Here is a 24,229-nt window from a genome sequence, read left to right on the forward strand (position 1 = left end):
TTACAATTATTGGCAAACTATTTTAAGAATCCCTGTTTTCACAAGGGGGTGGGGGTGCATTATGGCAACAGGAGACATTTATACTGCCCTGTTTTCCGCACCTCTTTAGACCAAAGCAGTGAGTAAGTGTCCAAATGCTGTCCTGGGCCCACACCAGCCCAGTAGTGCTCTGGAGAGACGGACTGCTCCCTCAAGGGATGGCTGTAGTGAGCTGAGCCAGACCTGAGCAAAGCCAGGGAGAAGACAGTTCGGGTGTTCCCACCTCCTATGCCTGCACTCATCTCCCTGTTCTGGGCACTTCCAACTCCCAGGCAGGTTCATATTCTCAACCATCTAGCTAAGATATTGCCTGTGATATAAGTTGGTGTTGTCCAGCGAAACAGAACCAAAGGGATATGCATATCTATCTGGAAGGAGATTTATTATAAGGAATTGGCTCCTGTGATTACGGAGACTGGTGAGTCCAAATCTGCAGTTTGGAGGCTAGTTTGCTGGAGTCCCGGGAGAGCGTACAGTGCAGTTCCTGTCCAAAGGCAGTCTGCAGGAGAATTCCCTCTTGTTCAGGGAGGCCCATCTTTTTGTTGTGTTCGGGCCTTCAACTGATTGGATGAGGCCCACCCATGTTATGGAGGGTAATCTGTTTACTCAAAATCCACCAATTCAAATGTTCATCTCATCCAAAGCACCCTCCAAGTTGACAAAATGAACCATCACACCTGCTGACGAGGGTGGTGGGATAAATCATGGGACTCTAACCTTGTCCTGACATAGCATTCTCCTGTGGGTTCTTCCCAAGCCAGTGTTGTCCAAATGTTGCTGCTACTGCTGATGTTCTCATTGGTGGTGTTGAAGGGGATGCTAGAAGGGACTCGCTTCTTTGGGTTAGCCTGAGGTTTGTTCTGCTGAGCAACACACTATGTTCCAGAGCAAGCAGTGGCAAACTTCAGCCTGCTGCCTATTTTTGTGAGTAAGGTTTATTGGAGCATAGCTATTCACTTACAGATTGTCCGTATCTGCTTTCATGCTACAATGGCAGCATTGAGCATTGGTACAGGGATGGTATGGCCCATAAATATTTACCGTCTGGCCCTTTACAGAGAAAATTTGCCAAACCCTTTTTAAACACAGGGACTCTGGGGACGCCTGGGTGGCTCAGTCAGTTAAGCGTCACCTTCAGCTCAGGTCATGATCTTGGGGCCCTGGGATCAGGCCCTGAATCGGGCTCCCTGCTCAGTGGAGATTCCTCTTGTCCCTCTCCCTCTGCCCCTCCCCCACTTGTGCTTTCTCTCTCTTGTGCTCTCTCTTTCAAATAGATAAAATCTTTAAGAAAAAAAAAAAAAAAAGCATGGACTTTGTAGCCAGACTGTCTGGTTTTCATTTCCCACTCCTCTACCTGTGTGATTTGAGCAAGTTACTTAACCTCTGTGTGCCTCAGTCTCCTCCTCTGTATATTCAGAATGATAATAGCATTTTCATAGATAAATACTTGAAAAGTGCTAGTAACAGGGCCCGTCTCATTAAGTTCTCCATAGTTGTTGGCTGTCAGTATTATCCTTAGCAGGTATTTGCTTTCCTGAGGATATGTGCAGGTTGACAGGACCAGTTTGGCTGGAGAAGCTATTGGAGACATTGGACATTGTTTTTTATTTTGGTTTGGTTTTTTTGGTTTTGTTTGTTTGTTTGTTTTTGAAGGTGGTGGTCAGCAAGAAGAAGGGAATATTAGGAGAGGATGAGTAGGAAGTTTAACATGCAGAAGGCAATGTCAGCCTCTCTTCTATCTCCTGAGACAACTGCAGTGAAATCTACCCCCCATCCATGCTTTTAAGGGTGTGTGGGTTGGAGGTATGTGTTACTGTGCTGTTTCCAAGGTGGGTACTAGGTTAGAGCAAGAACAGCCCCCAGAAGCTGGTTGCACAATTTTGTGGGGGGGCCTCCAGGGACACTTGCTGTCTCCTGGAGTCTGTGGACATGGGTAATTCCTGAGGATCCAAGGGGATACGCTTCTAGCAGTGGAATGTGAGACAATACTACAGGCAGTAGGGAGGAGACTCAGGGAGTCCTGATCCTCACCAGTGCTCACACAGCAAGCATCTGTTTTTCCGATTACAGCTGGCTCTGGACATAAGAAAGTCACCATCCATGTGGCCACTGTAGGCCAGAATTGCAAGTGACTGACCGTGGGTGAAATAGAGTTGGCAGATACATTTTATTTAGCCTAAGCAATGTTTTTTAAAAGAGCCAGGGTTTGCACACACACACACAAAATGTCAATGTCTTCCTGCTCTTGAAACATTAGGACATGCAACAAGAGCCCTCCTCCCCACATGACAGCAGTTGGCTAAAATTGGGTGTCCTTTGTGCTCCAGGTCACCCACGGTCCCCACCACTCCCTTTTGTCCTACATCTGGCCCCTGTAACTCATTCCTGGTACCTGCTGGGCCCTCAGAGGCATGACTTTGCAAGTTCTATGCTACACATTTGTTAGAAGTGCCATAGAGGGGGAGAAGGTGTTTTTTTTAAGAGCACAGTCTGTAGCTGATGAATTCTTTCTTAATACAATTCTTTCTGACTGAAATAAAGTTCCTGTAGATTCTGGAGTCATAGGAAAGTAAGGCTGAAACAGTCCCTCACTTTACACTTGGGGAAACTGAGATTTAAAGAAATTAATTATCTTATTCACAGGACTAATATCCAAGTCCTTTACCTCCTAGTGTGTGTGTGTGTGAGAGAGAGAGAGAGCAAGAGAGAGGCAGGGAGAGGGAGGGAAAGAGGAGGAAGAGGGGGAGAGAGAAAGACTTGCAGAGAGAGATAAGGGAGAAAGTTAAATTGACAGGGACTGTAGAGCAAACCTTTCTCTTCTCTTTTTTGTTAAAGATTATTTATTTATTTGCTTGCTTGCTTGCTTGCCAGAGGGAGAGAGAGCACAAGCAGTGGCAGGCAGAGGGAGAGGCAGGCTTCCCACTGAGCAGTGAGCCCAATGCAGGACTCTATTCCAGGATCCTGGGGTCATGACCTGAGCTAAAGGCAGATGCTTAACTGACTGAGCCACCCAGGTGTCCCTTTTCTCTTCTAATATAACATTTTTGCTAGTCTGAAGAACAGAAATTTCCACCACCACCACCACCACCACCCCTGGAGTTATTAAAAAGGAAGTGTCTATCATTCCCTTCATCTGACCCCTCCCTCCCCTCCTAGAGTGGAGAAATAATCACATCTGATGGGCGAGATTGGGAAGATGGGATCCGGTGGTGATTTAGCTCAGCCAGTTGGGGCTTTTGGGGCTTTTGGGGCACTGGCCTTTCCCCCGGACAAGGGTGCCTTACATGGAGTCAGCGTGCTTGGGTCAGGGCTTGGGACTGGCCTTGTGGAGATAGGAGTGGGGGTCTACCTCTCTCTGTCTCCACTCCTGAGGCCCAGCACAGTTCTCTTGCAGCTGGTGGGGTAAGTGTTCTGCTCCCCTGCTGCTCCTCTTTAGTGAATCCCAGGATCTAGGCTCAAAGGCAGACATCAGGGAACCACATTGTGGTCATAGGTCCAAGCCGTACCCTCCAGCCCAGTATTACCAAAAATAAAGATGATATGTTAGCTAGCAATTTGTTTCTGAATCTACTTCTTAATTGGTTCATAATGCAAAGGAAAAAAAAGGGGTGTTTCTAAATAGCACATGATAGGGATCTCAAAAGGGAAAACAGCCAAACTTAGACTTTATGGGTTCATCCAGAATCAAGGGACTGGAGCAGCTCAGAGAAGATGACCTTCAGCAGCAAGGTCAGAGTCTTCTTTGGGCGAGTTGGTGTAGACCACATCCCACATCCTAAGTCATTGGCGTTTATTAGTGGTTATTACCACAGAGAGTTAGTCATGGGCCAATTATGCACCTGTGGGTGGGGAATTGTAATCAGTTTACCCAACAGACAGAGGGTATGGCACTCTGTAGGATGCATACTATGGTTGACCAGTTGGCCGATTGTTCTGCTCTTGTTGCCTGCCATCAAGTTTTTTTCTATTTTATTTCCACAAAGAAAGGGAGGAAACTGTGAATGGATTGGCAGGCCAGATAAGAGACCAAGGTCCCTCTGTACATCAGTCACTTCCAAAGACTGACTTCTTCAGTTCCCAAGATAATCAGAAACCATTAGATCTGTTTAACAGCGGGGGTTTTAGAGACAGCCCCATTCATTCCATTGCTCAGGCTAATGGGTTCATGGGCTTCAAGATTTCTTGCTGCCTACCAGTTGTGTTTAAAATACATCACCTCAAAAATTCATATGAATGAATGTATCTGGAGAAGACTCTAGTCTAAGCATGGGTTGTCTCTTAATTGCCAATATAATGCAACCATTGGCTTCATCTAGAATGTCCCCACCGTCCACATGGAAAATTTATTTGCTCACCTTGCTTTTACTTCCTTTCTGCAACCTTAGCCATTTGGAGAGGTACTCTCTCACTTACATGGACAACCATATATTGTATGATTAATTTATGTAAAATGTCAGGGGAAGATAAATCCATAGAGACAAAAAGTGGATTCATGGTTGCCAGGAGCTAGAAGTGGGAACAGGGATTAACTGTAAATGGGCATGTGGGATCTTACTGGGGTGACGAAAATGTTCTAAAGATAGACTATGGTAATGGTCACACAACTTGGTGAATTTGCTAAAAATTGTTAAACTGTACAGTCAAAATGGGTAAATGTTATAGTCTATAATATATACCTCAATAAAGTTGGCTTGTAAAAAAAAAAAAAAGGAAGACAGTGAGGTAGACACTGTGACAGTTGTTGATGTCCTGCTCACATCCCCAAGGCCTTTAGTTTCCATGCAGGCGCACTGACTCCCACCTCCATTCCTAGAGCTCCTTGCCTCAGGGCTTTCTCTGGCCATCAGAGCCCACTCTGCCCACATGTGTGGCAGACTGGAAGTACCAGGGAATTCATGTCCCTTGCAAGCAGCCCTTGACCACTAACTGCCAGGAATTGGTGTACAAATAGCGCTTGTGGGCACATTCTACATGGGGTTTCCCAGAGTTCTCCAAGTGGGATTGAACTCTATCTACAGAGCTCTAGTTCTTGCAACTCTAGTTCTAGAAACTTCTCATATTGGTAACTTGCTTGAGGAGATATTTATAGGCTTCTTTCCTTCCCTTCCCTGCCTCAATGTCCTACCCCTTCCTTCTGGCATTTTCTGGGATCCCCAACCAAATATAGTACTTCTACTTATTTCTTTGTCTCAGAGTCTACTTTTAGGGTAACCCACTAGAGAGGATATATTGGAAATTATTAAGAACTAATAGTTGATTAAGCAATTTAAATTGAAGTTAAGCGATAGACTTTGGGGTCTGAGTCTTAGCCCCACCTTACTACTTAGGTGACTCTGCATAAGTTAGTTGATCCTGAAGTCTCCTATCGCTCGTCTGTCAAGTCAGGATAACCATAGTGTCTATGTTTTAGGGACAGTGTGAGGATGCAATGCAGTAGTGCAGCTGGAGCTCTTCGCAGAAGAATTGGCACATAGTAACTGTGTAATAAGATGTAATTATATGTGATTTTATGGGGTGATGACTGGTCCATCAAACAATAACAGACATTTGAACCTGAAAAGAAAGGGTTGTTTGGATTTCCTGGAGCTTATTCATAGAGTGTGCCTTCGTAGCCAAGATCATAAAGCTTTGGGCTTACTGCTTGGGTGACAGGAGTATCACCCTCTCTAAATGACACCAGCCATTCTGGGGTTGAGCAGAAAGTAGAAGAGACGATGCCTTATCTTGTCTTGATGAACAAACTGGATTGAATACTTCTCCAAAGGGACCCATTTCACTAAAGTCATCATCAAAAATCAGTGGAATTAGTTTTATGATCTTCTGAAAAGAAATGCACTATCATATTTTATTGGATTCCATGTTAAGCCTGGATTGCTCATTGGATAGATGAGCAATCCTGCTGTGACTGATTGTAGACTTTGAAAAGTTATTTCCCTTGCCTTAACCTAGGTCCTCATACGTAAGAAAGAAAGAGAAATGCTTAACTCAGAGAGGTGTCCTGAAGATTATATGGCTCATTTTACGGAAAGAGAACTGTACAAGGTCTAGCTGGTAGCAGATGGTCAACATTCACTCTTTTTTTTTTTTTTTTAACTCCTCTGTTAATGCTCCTCCAGTGATGCTGGATAGGAATTTGGTTCCTTCAACGTGTAGGAAATAGAGCACGTGTCAGAGCTTACGTGACCATCATTAAATTGGCAGAAGTAATCCAGCAGACATGGCAAATGCATGGCACATGCACCGCCGTTCCCCCTTCTGCAATAATAGCAGGCATTACTAATCGATCCTTGCTCTTTTCATTTGAGTTTGGATACCATCCCAGAATCTTTTCCAGCAGAGCGCTCTATGCCACCACTACCAAGTGATCAAATTTGGCATGCAAGATGGAAGTTATTTGCCAACTTCTAGTGTAAGCTTAAAAATAATAGAGTTTAGCACAAATTCTGGTACTCAATAAATACTTAATAAGTGGACGACTGAGAATAAATGCAGTGACTCTTTAATAGTGCCATTACCTGTGTCTTTACGAGCATTCATGCTCAGAGATCAAGCCCAAATTCCTCAGAGTTCCTCCACCCATAATGTGGATCTTTTCCTCAGTGATGGAAAGTTTTGGAGAATACCTGGAATACTCGTAATTATAGTTCCAAAGGAATTTCCTCAGAAAATCTATATATTGGCATGATCTTATCTTGGGACATTAAATCTCCTGAAGTTACAGCATTTCTGTCCAGGACTGGCTGTACAGAAACTTTCCAGAAGTATAAGTTATCTGAAGAGCTATTCTGGCGATGAAGAAGAAAGCCTTAATTGGTAGAACATAGCCAACTATTTTCTGACCAGGAGGCACATCTCAAAACTGTATGTCAGGAGGCTGCATCTGAGCTGTAATGCTGAGGCTGATGGCGATCTCCTTAGGAAATTGGTTTTAGCCGTAGGAATGACTGCTCTTTTAAAGCAAAAAGACCAGCATGTGACATCAAGTCTGCAATTCCAAACAGCCCAGGCTATTAGTCACCACAAGATTGATTCATGGTCCAATTTTTGCTTTTTTTCTGTTATAAATGTAAAAATATTAATTATATTTATACAATTATGAAAATTAAACACATTTTTCATAAATGCAGAAAATCCGAAAGAACACAAAATCACCCCGGGGGCACCTGGGTGGCTTAGTCGGTTAAGCTGCCGACTCTTGGTTTCGGCTCAGGTCATGATCACAGGGTCGTGAGATCCTTGTTGGGCTCCGTGCTCAGCACTGAGTCTGCTTGAGATTCTCTCTCTTCCCCTCCCCCTGTTCATGCACGTGCTCTCTCTCTCTCTCTCTCTAAATGAATAAATAAAATCTTTTTAAAAAATCATAGATTCTCCGCTCAAATATAGTCAGTATTAAAATCTGGGATGTTTCTGGGGCACCTGGGTGCCTCATTTGGTGGGCATCTGCCTTCAGCTCAGGTTGTGATCCTAGGGTCCTGGGATTGAGCTCTGCCTTGGGCTTCCTGCTCAGCACCAAGTCTGCTTGTCCCTCTTCCCCCCCCCACTTGTATTTTCTCTTTCTCTCTTCCTCAAATAAATAAATAAAACCTTTAAAAAAATAAAATAAAATCTGGGGTATTTCCATCTTGTCATTTTTCAATGCATATTTTAGCATAATTATGCTTCTGTAACACACAAATATTTTATGTCTTGAAGGTTTTTTTAAATTTAACTTTATAATATAGCATTTCTCCATGTTTTTGCAAACTCTCCGTATACATTTTTTTAAAGGTTTTATTTTAGAGCGAGTGGGTGAGCAGGGGGAGGGGCAGGGAGAGTCTCAAGCAGACTCCCTGCTGAGTGTGGAGCCTGACATGGGGCTTGATCAGGACCCTGAGGCAAAATGAGAGTCAGTTGCCTAACCACCTGAGCCACCCAGGTGCCCCTTCCTTAAATATTTTAGTTGTTGTCTAAACATCCCAATGAATGAGTATGCCACAGTTTACTTAACCATTAGCTGATACTCTTCAAAGTTAAGTTGTTTCTAATGTTTTGCTATTGTAGAGAGGCTGTGATGACTATAATTGCATATAAAGTTTTTTTTTTCTGTATATATGTGTTTCCTTGGAACACTTGATTAGATTCCAAATCTCTCTCTCTCTCTCTCTCTCTCTGTGTCTCATAGAGCTATAAAATACATAACACACTGACGTATATGTATCTCAAGTGTTAACCTCATCTAAGTTTTACACATGTATCCCTAGTGTACAACTATCCAGATAAGGTATAGAACATTTCCAGCACCCCAGAAGGCACCCACAGGTCCCTTCTACAGCATGATTTTTAAACAAAAATGGGCACTTTGCAACCTAGAAAGAAACACATGTCCTTCTTTGCCCTAAAAAATTAGTAGTTTCTTTACTTAATGACCCAGAATGCTACCACTGTGTTAGATTATAGCAATATATTCTTTTATTACCACTATGGGAGGGAGGACCCTCCCAAAGCAAGCTGCTCAGAGGTGTTTCCACTGTCTTTGAATATTTATTTTTTTAAAATAATCTCTACACCCAACGTGGGGCTTGAAACTGCAACCCCAAGATCAAGAGCTGCATGGGCACTGACTGAGCCAGCCAGGCGCCCCTCTCCAGGCTTTGAGAGGAAGTCAGAGGAGTACTGCTCGAACTCTACAAATGGCTGTTAGTCCTCTTCCGTCTGTCCTTCGCACACTGATTAGAAAATTTAAAAATACTGTGTGTTCTTCTCTTCAGTTTAATAAAAAAAACCTTGGGAGAAGCCAGCAATTTTCTTTCTAGCAATTTTGGAACTTTACATAATTAGTTTGTTAATATCCACTCACCATGGATAATAGCGTGAATGTTAAAATTTAAAAAACTGTATAAAGGCATATTAGTAAAAAAACATAATGAATACAAATAAATATATGTATTAGACTATTCTCACATTCTTTCTCTGCTCTAATCCTATGCACCTTCACCACCATCATCATTGTCCTCACCATCATATTTATTGAGGGCCTACTGTGTGCCAGAGATCACCTAAATTCTTTGTATATAACACTTGATTTGATTGTCACAGTTGACCACCTTCCCATTTTACAGATAAGGAAACTGAGGCTGTGTGCCACAGAGGGAGTCAGTATTGGGACTGGGATGTGAACTCAGGGTGGTGTGCCTCCGGAGCCTCTGCGAGGGGGAATGCACACTCAAAATTATAGGTGAAGGCAGTTTACGGATCTCTCATTCAGATTTCTGACAGTTGACCTATTTGACATGGCATCATGGCATATGCCAATTCCAGAAGAACGAAATCTGTACGTTATATCCTTGGTGAAGTAGGGTACCATATGTCTTGAACAGTTGAGAAACAAATGTGGGTTTAGTGGCATGAATATTTTTAATGGGTTTATTGAGATATAACTTACATACTATAAAAATTCACCTGTTTTGATGTGTTTACAGTTATGCAACCATTATCATAATCTAATTTAGAACATTTCCATCAGCCCCAAAGGAAATTACGTACCCATTATCCTTCACTCCCCATTTCCCCCTTCTCCCAGCCTCCGGGAACCACTAAGCTTCTTTCTGTCGCAATAGGTTAACTTATTCTGGACATTTCATGTAAATGAAATTATGCAGTGTATGGTCTTTTGTGTCTGGCTTCTTTCTTGGGCATGTTGTTAAGAGCATGTTGTGATAGCGTACGTAAGTACTTCATTCCTTTATGTTGCTAAATAGTTGTTTGTTGTGCCATTAATATTTTCACCACGCTAGACATCTTTCTCTCTCATTCCTTCCCAGTTTATAAGACTCAAAGTTTGTTCAAAACTGCTTTCCTCTTTCTCAAGTCAAGCCCAGCTAACCCTCTTTTCCTCCTGTTCTAGTTCATTCTTAGAGTTGCTTTCTCCTTCCTTTCTCTGTCTCCTCTGACATTTTCAGTGTTTTGTTTTATTTATATTCCGGACTCTAACCCATCTGGAGTTTCCTTGTACATGATATAAGATAAGAGCTCAACGTTATTTTCTTCCAATGGAAATTTAGTTAGGCCAGCAACATATTTTAAATAAACCATGTTACCCTACCGGATTCAGATATCACCTTTATTATATATTTAGTTCCCTGCAGGAGATCTAAGTGATTTTTTTTTTTCCTATTCCTAAACTAGCAATACCATGTTTATATGCTTATATTTGACTTTATGGTATATTCTGATATTTAAGGAAAATGTATCCCTGCCACTTATTTATTTATTGGCTGTTTTAGGGCATTTCCTTTTCCAATTGTTTAATCTAATCTCCTTTCCCTCCCCTTAGCACTGGAAGCAGACTGTTGATATTCTAATCAATGCTGGGATTTTTAGTTAATTTTATGAATTTGGGGAAGGGTTGCATTTTATATCAATCTTCCCACTCAAGAACATAGTGTTTATTTTTGTTTTTATAGATCTTGTTTTATGAAGTTCACTGAGATTTTGAAGATCCTTTTTGGAATAATTTTCTTTATGTAATTCCTGAGTCTTTTCTTCTTAAATGGTTTTCCAAGTTATTTCAGAGTTGGTGCTGTTGTGACTGGGGTATTTTTTCAGAGTCCTGAGTGCTAAGCATTACTCTATGGATGGGATATTTTTTCTCTCCAATTTCTTCCCATATCCATTTCACAGTCATTATTGCTCATATGCAGAAAAGCTGTTAATATTGTAGAATTTTATTGTTTCCAGTCACCTTACAAATGCTCTTCTTAATTCTACGAGGATTATTGTTTTGTTATTTTATTTTTTACTAGAGTCCATTAGTTTCCTTTCGTACACAGAGCAAGCCATCAGGAAAAAGAGAGTTTAGGTTCTTCTTTTCCAATGCTTACACTGATTATTTTATTTTCTCATCTTAATGAATTTCAAGAACTTCTGAAATTATTTAAACATTTTAAAAATTTACCATTTTAAAACAAATTTTTCTGTTCAGTAGTCTTCATTATATTTAGGTGGCTTCTTCCTATTAATGTTTTAGTTGATGACTTGTCAAGAATGACTGCCCAATCAAATTAAAAGTCGTCTCAGCTTCACTTTTACTATATTGATGTAATTAATGGATTATGTTGATACTGTCCCCGGTTCAAAGCAGCCTCGAATTCCTGGAATAAACTCTTCCTAGTCATAGTACTTTAGTCCTTTGATGCTAGTAATTTATTCAAAAGATTTGTCTTTCTTCATAAGTAAAAGTTACTTAGAGTTTTCTTTTTGGTACTATCTTTATCAGAACTGGTTTTTAAAAGAATTGAAAAGCTTCTCATTACGTCCTCTGGAAGAGGTTACCTACCCTGGCTACACATGAGAACCATCTGGAGGGTGATACCTGGCACAACCCAGATCAGTTGAAGGGGAGTATCTAGTGGTGAGGTTTGAACATCATTAGTTTAAAAAAAAACAAACAAACAACTCATCTGGTGATTCTGTCATTCAGTCAAGTCTGAAAACCAGTGTGTATGATTTAGAACTGTTTAAATAATACTGGAGTGGGGCACCTGGGTGGCTGAGTCGGTTAATCATCGAACTCTTGATTTCGGCTCAGGTCATGATTTCAGGGTCATGGTATCAAGCCCCACGTTGGGATCCGTGCTGAGCGTTGAGCCTGCTTGAGATTTTCTCTCCTCCTCTCCCTCTACCCCTCTGCTTTCTCTCTCTCTCTCAAAAAAAAAAAAAAAAAATTGGAGCAATCTGTTGTTTTGTTTCGTTTTGTTTTTTACATAAGGTGAATATAGAACTCAGCAATGAACCTCTCTTATCTGGGGATCTTTTTTGCTGAATCTTTCGTCTCTCTGTTAACTAGTATCTTCAAGTGTGTCAACTTTCCTTGGGTCATTTTAAATACTTTTTCAATAAATTAAGCATTTCATTTTGGTTATCAAACGTGTTGCTGTAGAATTGCGTATGGTATTCTTTTCTGTTTTTCTTCTCTTCTGTAACTTTGGTTAAGTCTTCTTTTTGATTGAACCAAATTTTCTATTTTCTTTAATCAGACATGGGGGGGGGAGGTTGATCAACAAAGGGATTCAATGTTTGTACATATTACAAAATGATCACCACAGTTAGTCTAGTTAACACCCATCCCCATACATAGTGACAAAAATTTGTCTTCTTGTGACGAGAGCTTTTAAGATGTCTTTTTTAAGCAGCTTTCACGTATGCAGTACAGTATTATTAACCACAGTCACCGTGTTGTACATCACCTCGTCAGGACTGACTTATTTTATTACTGGAAGGGTGTACCTTTTGACCCCCTTCACCCAGTGTGGTATTCTCAAAAATGAGCTTTTGAGTTTATTTTCCCTTCTGCTACTTACGCTTTCTGTTCCATTACTTTCAGATTCTATCGTTATTAATTTTCTATTCAGAATTTCTTTGAGTTTATTTTGTTCATATTCTAACCTCCTGGGCTTCATAACAATCACCTTTGTTGTTTTATTAGTCATTCTTTATAATGAAAGCACTGAAGTCTATTAATTTTCCTCTGACTACAGCTTTTGTTATATTCCATAGATTCTATTACAAAGTAGTCTTTTATTTATTGCTTTAAAAAAAGATTGGATTTTGTTGTCTAGAATTATGTTTCTCAGTTTTTAAGTTATAAAAAATGTATTTCTAACATTATTAGATTATCAGAGAGAATTTGGCTTGAGTAAAATCTCTTTTATTTTATTTGTCAAGGCTTTCTTCATGTCCCTTGCATATGACAGATTTCATGGGTATTAGAAAATATATTTATTTTCTGTAAAGGTAAGCCTGTTTCTATATATATCTATTAAATTGAGTTTGTAGGTTGCACAATGCAATTTCTCTTTGCCTTTACTTATTTTTATTTCTATTTATCTGCTGACATGGAAAACGAGTGTATTGATTTCCTCAAATATATATGTATTTATTTTATCAAGTTCCCATTGTTTTTCTAATAGTTTTCAGTTTTTGTACTCTATCTGTCACACCACTCCAAGTGTTGCTTTTTTTTTTTTTTACACCATTAAATCATTTATTTAAGCTTTATGACAATCCTAGGAGGAGGGCAAGATGTCCTCCCAGAAGGAGCAGGAATGGGAAACAACTTGCCAAATCCCCAGAGTTAGTACCAAGTAGACGCAGGATTCAAACCAGAGTGTTCTGTATCCAGAGGCTCACCCTCAACCATCCCCCTGCATGTGACATCTGCTATATGGTCGGTCTTCCCCTCCTGCACATGGCTCCCTCCTTACATGAGTCATGTGGGTTCTCCATCTTCTTCTGGGATTCTCTTTCTTTAAGGACAGTCAATGGCTCCCAGGGGAGCCCGAGACTCAAGCCAGGATCATGATTACCCTTTGCTGGGGTGTTTTCTGGACCGTAACTGAGAAAGTGATTCATCCATCGATCCACCACAGTGTAGCTGAACACCTACTAGGTGCCAGGTACTTGGTGCTGGGGGTAGAGCAGTGAACAAAACAGACAAAACCTACTCTCATGGAACTTGGGATCTAGTGGCGTGAGACAGATATCAAACAACTGTAATCGATGATGTATTTATGAAAGGTGACCAGTGCTGCAGGAACGACAGAAGCACATCCAGACAGTCCGGAGGGCTGGCAGGGCCGTGCGGTTTCGTTGGGGGGGTCATACAGGACGGGAGTAGCTCATGAGGTGAGAGGTGTGAGGCGCTGAAGAGCAGCTTGAGAGTGTGCGAAGTCTGGTAGACGATGGGGAGCACAGGCGTGATTTAAGAGCAAATGGGAATTTGCTGAATCTACCCCGAATTAACAACTCTTTTGAAGCCTTGCTGGGAAGGGAACAGAAACATGGGTAGATGCTAGAGAAGGAAGTAGGGCCAAGAGAGGACTCTTTGTGTTTGTTTTCAGTCAGAGAAGTCGCAGTAAGTTTAGATTGTGGAGGGACCAGTGATGACTGAGGAAAGAGAGAGGAAGAGTTGGAGTGGTCTTGTGGCAAGCGGAGGAGGGGGCCTCAGGCAGTGGCCTGGGTGGTTTGTCCACCAAAAGTCACTCAGCGCTCCAGAGCAGGGGAGTGGGGAAATGAGGCCAAGGGAGCTTTCGGGAACTCTCGTATGCCTGCGTCCTCCTTTCTCAGCCACCTAGGAGGCAAGGTCATCTGGCAAGTGAGCGAGGAGAGGAACACCAGGAACTGGAGGGGGGTGCGAACACGCAGCCTAAGGTGCGGAGGGCACCTGGGCCAGCAGAATGCACTGTCATCTGGGAGCGTTGAGGATCCCCTTGAGGCCCGTGGTTGTAGAAGGAGCTTCTGTCCCTTTGTGGTGGCTGCGGGACACGATGCTCCGGAGCTGTGGCAGCCGTGTTTTTTATACAAGGAGGGCGTTGGTTTGCTGTGAGAGAGAATTACTCAAGCATTTGGAGGGAAGCAGAGGCAAGACATGAAGGGACCTGACTTGTGTGTTCGGGTCTCTGGTTCCAGCTCTTCCCAAGGCCTGTCTCTATCCTTGACCTTCTCACAGGGAAATGGTTCGATTCCACCACACACCTCAGCGTACCAGATAGAGAAATGGAAACCCAGCCAGAGTGGCTTCAGTCTGTGGGAGGTTCGTTCTCAGGTTTGAAACGAAGTCCAAGGGTAGGCCATAAACAGCTGCTCAGAAAGCGTCAGGGACCTACGCTGCTTCTGTCTTTCTGGCTCATCATCTCTAGCACTGGCTTCTGTCCTCATGGACACAAGATGGTTGCTGGGCTTCCAGCTATCCTTCCTACATTCCAACAGAAAGGGCACTCATCCCAACCGATTTAGAACCCTCTCCCAAAGGATTTCTTGGAAGCTTCACAATGATGTTTACTGTTCTTTCTTCACCCTCAACTATAAGGAAAGCTGGGAACCATTGCTTTGTTTGGGCACATCATCACCCTAAGTAAATCAAGATTCTTTATCAAGCAAGAAGGGAACACTGGACGTTTGGTAGGCAGCTAGCAGACTCCAGCATATTCGATATGCTTCCAATAAACTGCTTTTTCCCTTAAGTCTTTTTGGAATGGATTCCTGAGGTTTACAAGCAAAAGATGCTCAAAAGATTTGAAGAATCACAGCAGCTAAAATGTGGGTTGAGATGGGGGTGTAGAACAGAGTCTGTGAGCGAGACAGGAGAAAATGAGTTTGTGGGGACAAGCCTGACCCTACCAACACAAAGATACAGGGGCTAGGTGGAAACATCTGTAACACAGAGAACCTTTGAGAGGGCTGAGGGTCAAGTTAATAAAATAAAAGGCTATTTGGACAAAAAACATTTGTGATTTAATGCAGCAGTTGCTCCCAGTCCTTTTTTTTTTTTTTTTTTTGGTAAGATGGTATCTTTTCAACTTTTCTTTTTTTCTGACCCATTCCTGATTCCCCATCACACCGGCCAACAGCTGAGTTTTTATTAACCAGGGTTTGAGGAAATTCAAAATTACAGAACTACTATGAATTAAACAGTGTTTTTCATTTATCCATCTCAGTGGCGTGTATGTACATTTGAAAAATAGACCTACCATTATTTATTCACCAGACAGATGATGCTTGGTGCTTGAGCGGAATCAGACCCCTCTGAAAGTCGGGTTTCATGAGACAGTGCACGAGACTCTCCAGTGGCATTCCCTCCGTGAGGTCCGTCTCCCGCCCCCCCCCCCCAGCCTGTTTTAACTTGCCCTATTGTGGTCACAAGCAGGTGGCTCCTTTTTACTTCCTTCGGAGCACTCATCACTCTCTGGTGTTACTCGTGTGCATGTTTATTTACTGGTCTCGGCCCTTGTGCCCCCCACACTAGAATGTAAGCTCCGTGAGGCCAGGGACCGGCTGTGTCTTAGTCACGGTTGTATCCTTAGCAGGGGCACTGTCCTGGGCATCGAGGAGGTGCTCAGTAATATTTGGGGACTATTATGTGTTGAAGTCTTGAACACAGGGCTTGGCATTCAGTACGTGCTCGTCGTTGTCGTCATCATCACAGCCTGTGGTCCCAGGGACCATATTGGGCACCACGGACACACATGATAAATATTTATTTTAAAGAAAAACCACAAAAATGTCTGCCAAGATCGTCTGCTCACTGGACCTGGAGTGGGTCCATTCTTCAAACATCACAGTGTTCGAGGGTAGTATAAAGGCTGTGAGACCTCAGGGGTCAAAGCAGATCCGTAGGCAGTGTGGTGGTTCCTGATTTCCACCTGTGTGTCCGCCTCTCCTCCATCACCCCCAGCCCCGACCCCCACACGCTGCCCTTGCAAATAGCAGTGGGGGGGTTCCCCTTCTGTGCAGGATGGGAGCCAGCTCCACTTAGGACCTCTGCTTTTGCTTGCTGTCTCCAGATCTTTTCTACAGGAAAGTGTGCGGTCAGAGGAAAGTTATTTGCTACCTAGAGCTCCCTCTGCTGATAGATGGGGTGGATGATTCCCTGGAACCACACTCTGTGTCAGAAGCAGAGCTGGGTGTCTGGCAGGACGCGTCGCCTACGTGTGTCTGTGGTCTGGTCAGAGGCTGTGTCCTTCTCTTGGGTGGAGTTGGGGGGCGGGGTACACGTGATGTGTGTCTGTGGCCTCCCGTGCTGGGGGGGGGGGGGCTTCCGGCATCCTGGCTCCTCTGACCTCCTCCACCAAGGAATCATGGTGCTTGCATGCGCTTGTCTGAAAGAACCAGAGAATCCTAGCGCCGCGACAGTGTTCTGTGCGTAACCTTCCCCCTGACACTGCGAAGCAGGTGACCCGTGTTTGTGACTTCTGTTTGATGCTGAAGTGAAAATGAGGGGGAAGTTTTAAATATTTTAAGAGCAAAGTCAGGGTCAAAACAGAGCCTATGTAAAAAACAGGCTCTAAGAAACCAAAAAGAAACAGACACGTTAAGATTGAGGCAGATTAAGATTTAAAAAAACAAACAAACACGTATTTGACTACACATGACTCTTTGGCTGAAGTTTATTTAAATTCAGGAGAAGGCATGTCATACCCTAGCTCTCTGGTACCTGCTGTCAGGAGTACTTGAGAGAAGGGGAGAGCATTTCTCTACAGACCAGACTGCCACCACAGCCAGGCTAACATTCCATCAGTACTGACACTGGCCAGTGCCAGCATTTTGTGCGAAATATGTGGCACTTTGTTTTATACCATACCCTGATCCCATGACCCCCAGAAGCCTTCGGACGTAAGCATTATTTTTCTTTACCTTTTACAGATTGGAAAATTGAGGTTCAGTAATTTTAAGCAACTTGCCTAAAATCACACAAATAAAAAGTTGCCAAGATGGTGATGGGTTCTGCCAACTTGTAAGCTCCAGTCCACCAGCCGGTGTTCACATTCTATGCCTGACGTTCACTGCACTATGCAAAGTGCCAGAGACAGAAGAGGTCCTTGCCCGTGGGGGTACTGGGAGTCTTTTGTCAAAATGGAGGGCTAGATTCCCTAGAAGCAGAAGATGCCTCTTCCTCCAGGCAGCCTTCCCTGACTACCCTTTTTTCCCCTCTGATACCTTTGGACACTCATAATTGGCACTGCCCTACTGTTATTAACGAAATGAATAATACCTTTTATTAAGCACTTACTATGTTCCAGTCTCTATAGAAAAACCCTTTACATGGGTTATCTCATTTAATGCTTATAAGAAATCTATAAGAAAGTCCCTATTATTATCCCCCCCATTTTACAGATGAGGAAACTGAGACATATGGAATTTAATTGATGCTGAAAGTCTCGGACAAAAAGCAGCAGAGCTGGGCATCTGATGGCTCCTTGAGGGTGAAGACCATTCTTCCCTGATTTCCCTCCTAGCTCCTAGCTTTGCGCTGGGCACACCCAAGAGCTCAGAACTCCTTGCTGACTGCTCTTCTCTCCCCTGGTTTGAAGGTGATGATCGAACAAGATTTGGGGGCGGGGATGTGGAGGGAACCCCACACATCAGTTGGAACTTCCTTAGTGCTCTGGCTCTCGGTTAATGTGAGAGTAGGAGCCGTATTTAAAAAGAAAAAATCCTTGGGGAATCTTCTTCATATCTATTTTTCTCTTGCCCAGCATGGTTCCTGGCGCATAATAGGGTCCAATACATCTGTGTTGAATGACTGAATGAGCTTTAAAAATTCTAAAGAGACTTGCTGCTGTTGCCACAGCCGCTGCTGCTCGCATAATCCTGCCCCATCTTCTACGTTAGGCTCTGTGCAGATGTTTGAGGGGCTGTCCGTCTGTCTCAGGGCAGGAGGATAATCTTGGCAACCCTAGGAGCTTGCCTTCCTGCCCTTCTCTCTCAGGTGATTTTTCATCCTAAAAACCTCACATAAGCTGTTTATGGCATCCATAACCTGCCCAGAACTTTTAAACCTCCTTCTTGCGTGGCTTTTTATGAGTTGAGATAAACAAACAGCTCTCTCTCTCCAGGGACTTGGGGGCCTGAATCCTTAACCTCACTCTTTCAGCCAGTGGCCCCCAAGGGAGCTGAACCAGAGCATGGGCCCCAGAGGACCATGGTTAAACGTGTCATGTGCAGGGAGCAGATAACATCATTGTTGCTTAGAGGAAAAACGCAGCAGAGGCTTGAAGCAAAGACAGTTGGAGGGCATGGATGCCAAGAGTCCCCAGGGCAGCCCCTGCTGGAATTGGGAAGCTCTGTTCAGACACTGAGGAAGAGTTCTGGGGACATGACATGGTGATCTTGGGGACCATCTCTTCCAGTCCATCATTGGCCTTAAAGAAACCACAGGCCTTGGAGGGGAGTGACTTGCCCAAGGTCATATAGCATCAAGGTGGCCCTGTGGAATAGATAGTGGTGCCTGCCTCCTCTGTACCTATTCCCTCCTTCCCATAAAACCCTGATCCCTATAGAACATCCAGATGGTTTCAGGGACACTGGCTGCTCCCCAGTGCCAACGGTGATCTATTGGACCTTGGTCAAGCTGATCAGAGCATTCTGTGTTCCTGGCTACCTTGCCTGGTTAGGGGCAACCTCTGACTTAAAGCTGTTTCAATCAGAGAGCATCTCTGAACTTTTGAGGAGAATGCTGGGAAATACTGACCCTCCTTTTTCAGGGCTAGAAACGAACAGAGGATACAAATAGTCTCAGCAACTGATGCCAGGTTGTGACATGAAGAGAGAGCCTCAGAATGAAACAGAACCCTCAAAAGGCTGAGAAGAGAGATGGAAAGAGAAGGAATTCGAAGTCATAGTTCTGAGTTGCTGGATCAAACCTCACCTGATGTCTTTATTCTGAAATACTCAGTTACTTGATCCAGTAAACTCTATTTTTAAGACAGTTAGAATAGAGGTTGTATTCCTTATAACAAAAATATTCCCAAGTGATAAACAGTTGACAGAAGGCCAAAGAGCCTGCCTCTCATTCTTCTATTTCACTCCTGGTTAGGTGGGCTGAGCCCAAAGGGTCTGTCTCTATGCCTGTCCCTATGTCTGGCCAGGCTGTAGATACTCTGAAGGCTGAGTCTAGTCCGCAGTTCAGAATCCTCATTAGCTGGCAGTTTATACTCTCAGTTCAGGGAAGTGGGTTGGCTTGTTATGTGGGTCCAGAAAGCATTTTCTAGGTGATGCCTACCATCCCACCCTCATGAACCAATAGCACTTTGTGCACATCTCTAAATTGACACTGACCTCATGGCTCTCTAATGACTAACATCTACATCTGGATCCCCCTTTGAACCCCAAGCTTGCTGAAGGGGAGCCTGAGCCTTACTCGCCTTTGGGGCCCTGCACCTGGCCCCAGTGTGAGACATGAGTCTGATGTACATGGATTCTTGATGAGTGGGTGAAACCATCTCTCTCCCCTCTCTACCTCCTTCTCTGATGGATCCTGTTTATTCCTCCACTTTCTTCTCTTTAAAAATTAAGATGAGGTTTAAAAGCACAGCGGATAAAATGCAAAGCATTCACACACACACACACCCCAAGTCCCTGATTTACAAGCTGGGGATTTGATCTGTTACTGTATTCTCATAGTGCTAAGTCCTGTCTGGGACACCCCCTCCCCCTCTGCCATTCGCCGTGTGTTCAGGGTGGCTGTGTATAAAGCCCTGGGTGAGAGGATAGGGGAGAGAAAGACTGGAAAGACTGAGTCAGGGAAGGCTGGGGATGAAACTTGTGTCTGTTGGGATGGTCAGTCTGAACTCTCTTTGACATAGAAGGAAGCTCCAGCCCAGGGAGGAGTTCTCCTGGCTCAAGGTCACTGGGACAGTCCAGCCCAGATGGGAAAGAACTCCACTTTGTAAGGCAAGACCCATTCCCCCAGGATCTGAACCCTGCGCGGTCCGGAAGGCAGGCTTCAGGATGGATTGGAAGAAGGACCTAGAGGAAGGCTCAGGGGCCAGACTTTGGACTTTGAAGCCATTGAAGGTTGAGAAACTCCATTAGGTACCCCCTTACCAACTAAAGCACTTGCTTGCCAACTGGGTTTGGAGTCTCTTGGCTTGTTCGTCCTTAGGGACCAGAGAAGTGACTCAGTGAAGCACTTAGTACATCGTTGGCTCTAGAGGGTGGGGTGTGACTCAGGAGTCACTCACAGACTCATTCATAGCCTCCTCCCTGCCCCTTCAAGCCAGGGATCCAGGGACCCGTTGCGTGAGACCCTGACGTGGTTCCGACACTCCTGATACGATTCTCACCTCTCCACCTGCCCGGCAGTCTTTGTGCCCCTAGAATATACCAGGACTGTAAACTCCAGGGCGGGGAGCCAGCTCCACTCAGCTGCCTCGTGCTGCCTTCCCACACAGAAGGCAGGATTTCAGGACCCCCAGATCTTCCTGACCTCCCCTTGATTCGCAGCGAGCCCACCCTCACGCAAAGCTTTCCTGCTTTTCTGCCCTCGCCCCTTTTGTCCGCCGTGGAAACTCTCCCCCATTCCCCCACCCCACTCCTACTCTTGTCGTGGGGGGCGTGCGTCCTCTCCGCTCGCCCCCACCCCCTTCCTTTCCCTCCTCCTTTTTCTCCCTCGCTCCGCCCCCAGGCCCCGCCCCTCGCCACCCCGGCCCGCGTCTCCCCCGCCCCCCCACAAGCCCCTGGCCGGCCACCACCCCCTCCCCCCGGCAGAGGGCTGTGGGGAGGGGAGCCCCGCGGGCCAGGACCCCGCCCGCCCTGCGCCCCCCCGTCCCCGAGCGCGCGCGTCCGGCGGCCCCCTCCGCGGCCTCCCGCTCCCCGCCTCCCCGCCTTCCCCTCCTCCTGGTGACGTCCGGGTCCCTGCCCGTCTGAAAACTCCGCGCCGCGGCGGTGGAGGCGGCGGCGGCGGCGGCGGCGGAGGCGGAGGAGGAGCAGCGGCGAGCCGAGGCGGCGGCGGCGGCGGCCCGAGCGCGAGCCCCAGCGGCAGCCGGCGGCCGCGGGAGCCGCGGGGAGCGCGGGGGCGGCCCGGAGCTCCCGGGGTCCCCGCGCCCCGCTCGCCCGCTGCGCTCTGAAGATGGTGGCGGCGCCGTGCGCCCGGAGGCTGGCCCGGCGCTCGCACTCGGCGCTGCTTGCGGCGCTCACCGTGCTGCTGCTGCAGACGCTGGTCGTATGGAATTTCAGCAGCCTCGACTCCGGGGCCGGGGAGCGCCGCGGGGGCGCAGCGGCCGGCGGCGCGGAGCAACCGCCCCCGGCTCCGGCCCCGCGCCGGGAGCGCCGGGACCTGCCCGCCGGGCCGGCTGCAGCCCGAGGCGGCGGCGGCGGCGGAGGACGGGGGGCCCCGGCGCGGGCGCGGGGAGGCGGCCCCGGAGAACCCCGGGCGCAGCAGCCGGCCAGCCGGGGGGCACTGCCCGCGCGGGCGCTGGTAAGATGCCCTTTCGGCTCGAGTCCTGGAGGGAGGGAGGGAGAGAGGGAGGGTGAGAACGAGGCAGCCCCGACCCCACGCCCCCTCCGCAGCCCTTGAACCCCGGGCATCAGTCTGGGACTCCCCAAGCCTGCCTGCTCCACATCTCTTTCCCTGAAAGCCGTTGCGGGGTCCCTGCCGAGACACGGGGGGCCGTGGGCTGCCCCATCCCGAGTCCGTGGACTGCCCCCTTGGGGTCTGGGGAAGTTATCTCCAGAGGAGGCGCTTTGGGGGTTACCGGAGCCTGGCCGGGTTCCTGTTCCCGTCACTCTTGCTGGGCGCCCCGATTTGCACTATGAATGTGGGTGTTGGTGCCTTGCTCGCTGTCTGAGTGCGTGGATCGTGCCCGGGATCCTCAGCCGCTGCTCATGGGTGGTGCTCACAGCATCTCTTTGGTTTTTGCTGAACTGAGTGGAGACAACTCAGTTCCCTGCTTGCCGTCTCCTTGTCCTTTCCTGGCATGAAATGGGGTCTAGACTCGGTATCCCAAATCCCCAGCCAACTCCCCGAGTTAGGATTCAGGCTTGGGCGCCTGGTCTTACTTTAGGTCTCCTGTCTGCCATCTCTGGCTGTCTGTGACTCCTGTCTCTACCTTCGCGGTCTCTAACCTTGTCCTCTCCTGGTGCCCTTTCTGACTTTCCTCACCTAGCTGTCCAGTGTCAGGGCATGGCCCCTTCTTTTAGATGGTTGTCCCTGGCTCTCCGTCTTGCATGTAGCCGATTAATGCCAGCAGCTGTGTGTCTGACCACATCATCACGACTTCGGCTTTTCTGGGTTTTCTTTGCCTTCCTTGGGTGTGAACAGTCTGAGCTCTGAAACTGGGTTTTCCGTAGATCTTCTGGGGCCATCTGGGTGTCTTCCTGTCCTGTCCCCAACTTCTCCAGAGATGTCTTTCACACCTTCTCTGGGCTGCCTTGCTGAGCCCACTGAGCCAGGACACACAGGACAGGAGGTCAGGGTCCCCAGCTCTGGGCCAGGCTCTCTCAGCCCTGTCCCTGTGAGTGTTTGTCTTAAGGAATAACGATGTGCGGTGTGTCTGTCTGTATCTTCCTCGTGCCATTTGCCTACAGGGATTCTCCTTGCCCTTGGGGAACATCAGAGGCCAGGGGTTAGTTTCAGGATCCTTAGGCACTGAATGCATGTCTGTCGTGTGTTGCTTTGGGAGCCCTCAGTGAAGATTGGCTTCAGACACAGCGTGATGCTTTTTGATCTGTTAAACTTCTTTGGAATCAGCGGTGACCCTCTTTGCCAGAGTGTGGCTCTTTGTGCCCCAGGAGGTGACGTGATGGCATTTCAGGTTTCTGGCTTGTCTGTGTGAGTAGCAGGTGGACGTCTTTCCCTCGTCTGTGGGGAGGAGAGTGGAGGGAGATTCCTGATGGAGAACCAGAACTTTCCCAATGTCCTATGGCCTTTTAGTTACAGAGAAGGGTCCTCCCAGACACTGCCTTTGAACTCCTGGGGTGAATTGTGGTGTGTTTGGGGGAGAAATGCAATTCGAGGGTCGTTGTGGATTTGGAGCCCTACTGGGTAGTGGGGTTCAAGGGTGTTCAGAATGTGCACTGCTGGCCCAGAGTGGGAAAATGTAGGCTGAACACGGTGGCATGGGGCTTCCTGTACCCTATGTGTCTGGGGTTCAGACAGGCACCAGGAGGTATATTTTTGGGTGCAGAGGCCACCTGTTGAAATAAGTGGAGAGAAGGAAGGAGGCCTGGATTTCTTCCTGCATCCTTGACGTTCTGTGGGCTCCGTCCACACCCCGTCTGTGTGTGCTGAGTTCGGTGTCCTCTTCTCTCACATCCCAGCTCAGCCACAGAGAGGTTTGCAGTTGGAAAGGTAGGTGGGAGCATGCCATTTCCTTTTTTTATTCCTTTTGGAATGACAGTTCCAGCAGCAGAGTTGTACTGCTTTTTGAAAGTCTGCTTTCCTCTGCAGGCTTAATTACTATCCCCCTACCCACATCTCCCCAGGTGTCACTTTCTTCACCTTCTGTTATAGACATAGATTTTTTTTTTTTTTTTTTTTTGGTCTTCCTCCCTTCTCTGAGGATGTCTGCCGCGCTGTTGCGAGCCGTTACCTGGATTTGTATTATATTTCATCTGCTTGTCTGTCTCCTCTCTTTTTTCTGCCCCACATCTACCCCCATGCCCTGCTAGATCCTGAAATCACAGCACAGACATGTTGGAGGGGTCCCGGGGTCTGTCCTCCTCTAGCGTGCCCACCCAGCCCCTGCCCTTCCATGGAGCTCAAGGAGACCAGAAGGGGGCAGGCTGTTCCCAGAGTCCAACGACACGCCTGAGCTTGGGCTCCGGGCTGGGAGAGGACCAGACCTTTTTGCAAGCCACTCAGGCCCTTGCAACATGTGGTTTGTTAGCAGACTCTCTCAGGGCTGCTAGCGTGATGCCTTGGAGATAGATTTAG

At 46.3% G+C, this 24,229-nt stretch overlaps 1 protein-coding gene across 1 annotated transcript in view; it reads left to right on the forward strand.

The window, feature by feature from the left end:
• XYLT1 (xylosyltransferase 1) overlaps positions 1-22,142 on the forward strand; it is a 35,058-nt gene extending 12,916 nt beyond the window's left edge. The window contains exons 2-3 of the mRNA XM_057315116.1: positions 21,247-21,772; positions 21,933-22,142. Of these exons, the coding sequence (XP_057171099.1) occupies positions 21,247-21,772; positions 21,933-22,142 (736 nt within the window). The remainder of the gene's footprint in view (positions 1-21,246; positions 21,773-21,932) is intronic.
• Positions 22,143-24,229: the final 2,087 nt, after the last annotated feature.

The sequence above is a fragment of the Ursus arctos genome, unplaced genomic scaffold (genome assembly GCF_023065955.2).
Source record: "Ursus arctos isolate Adak ecotype North America unplaced genomic scaffold, UrsArc2.0 scaffold_2, whole genome shotgun sequence".
Lineage (NCBI taxonomy): Eukaryota > Metazoa > Chordata > Mammalia > Carnivora > Ursidae > Ursus > Ursus arctos.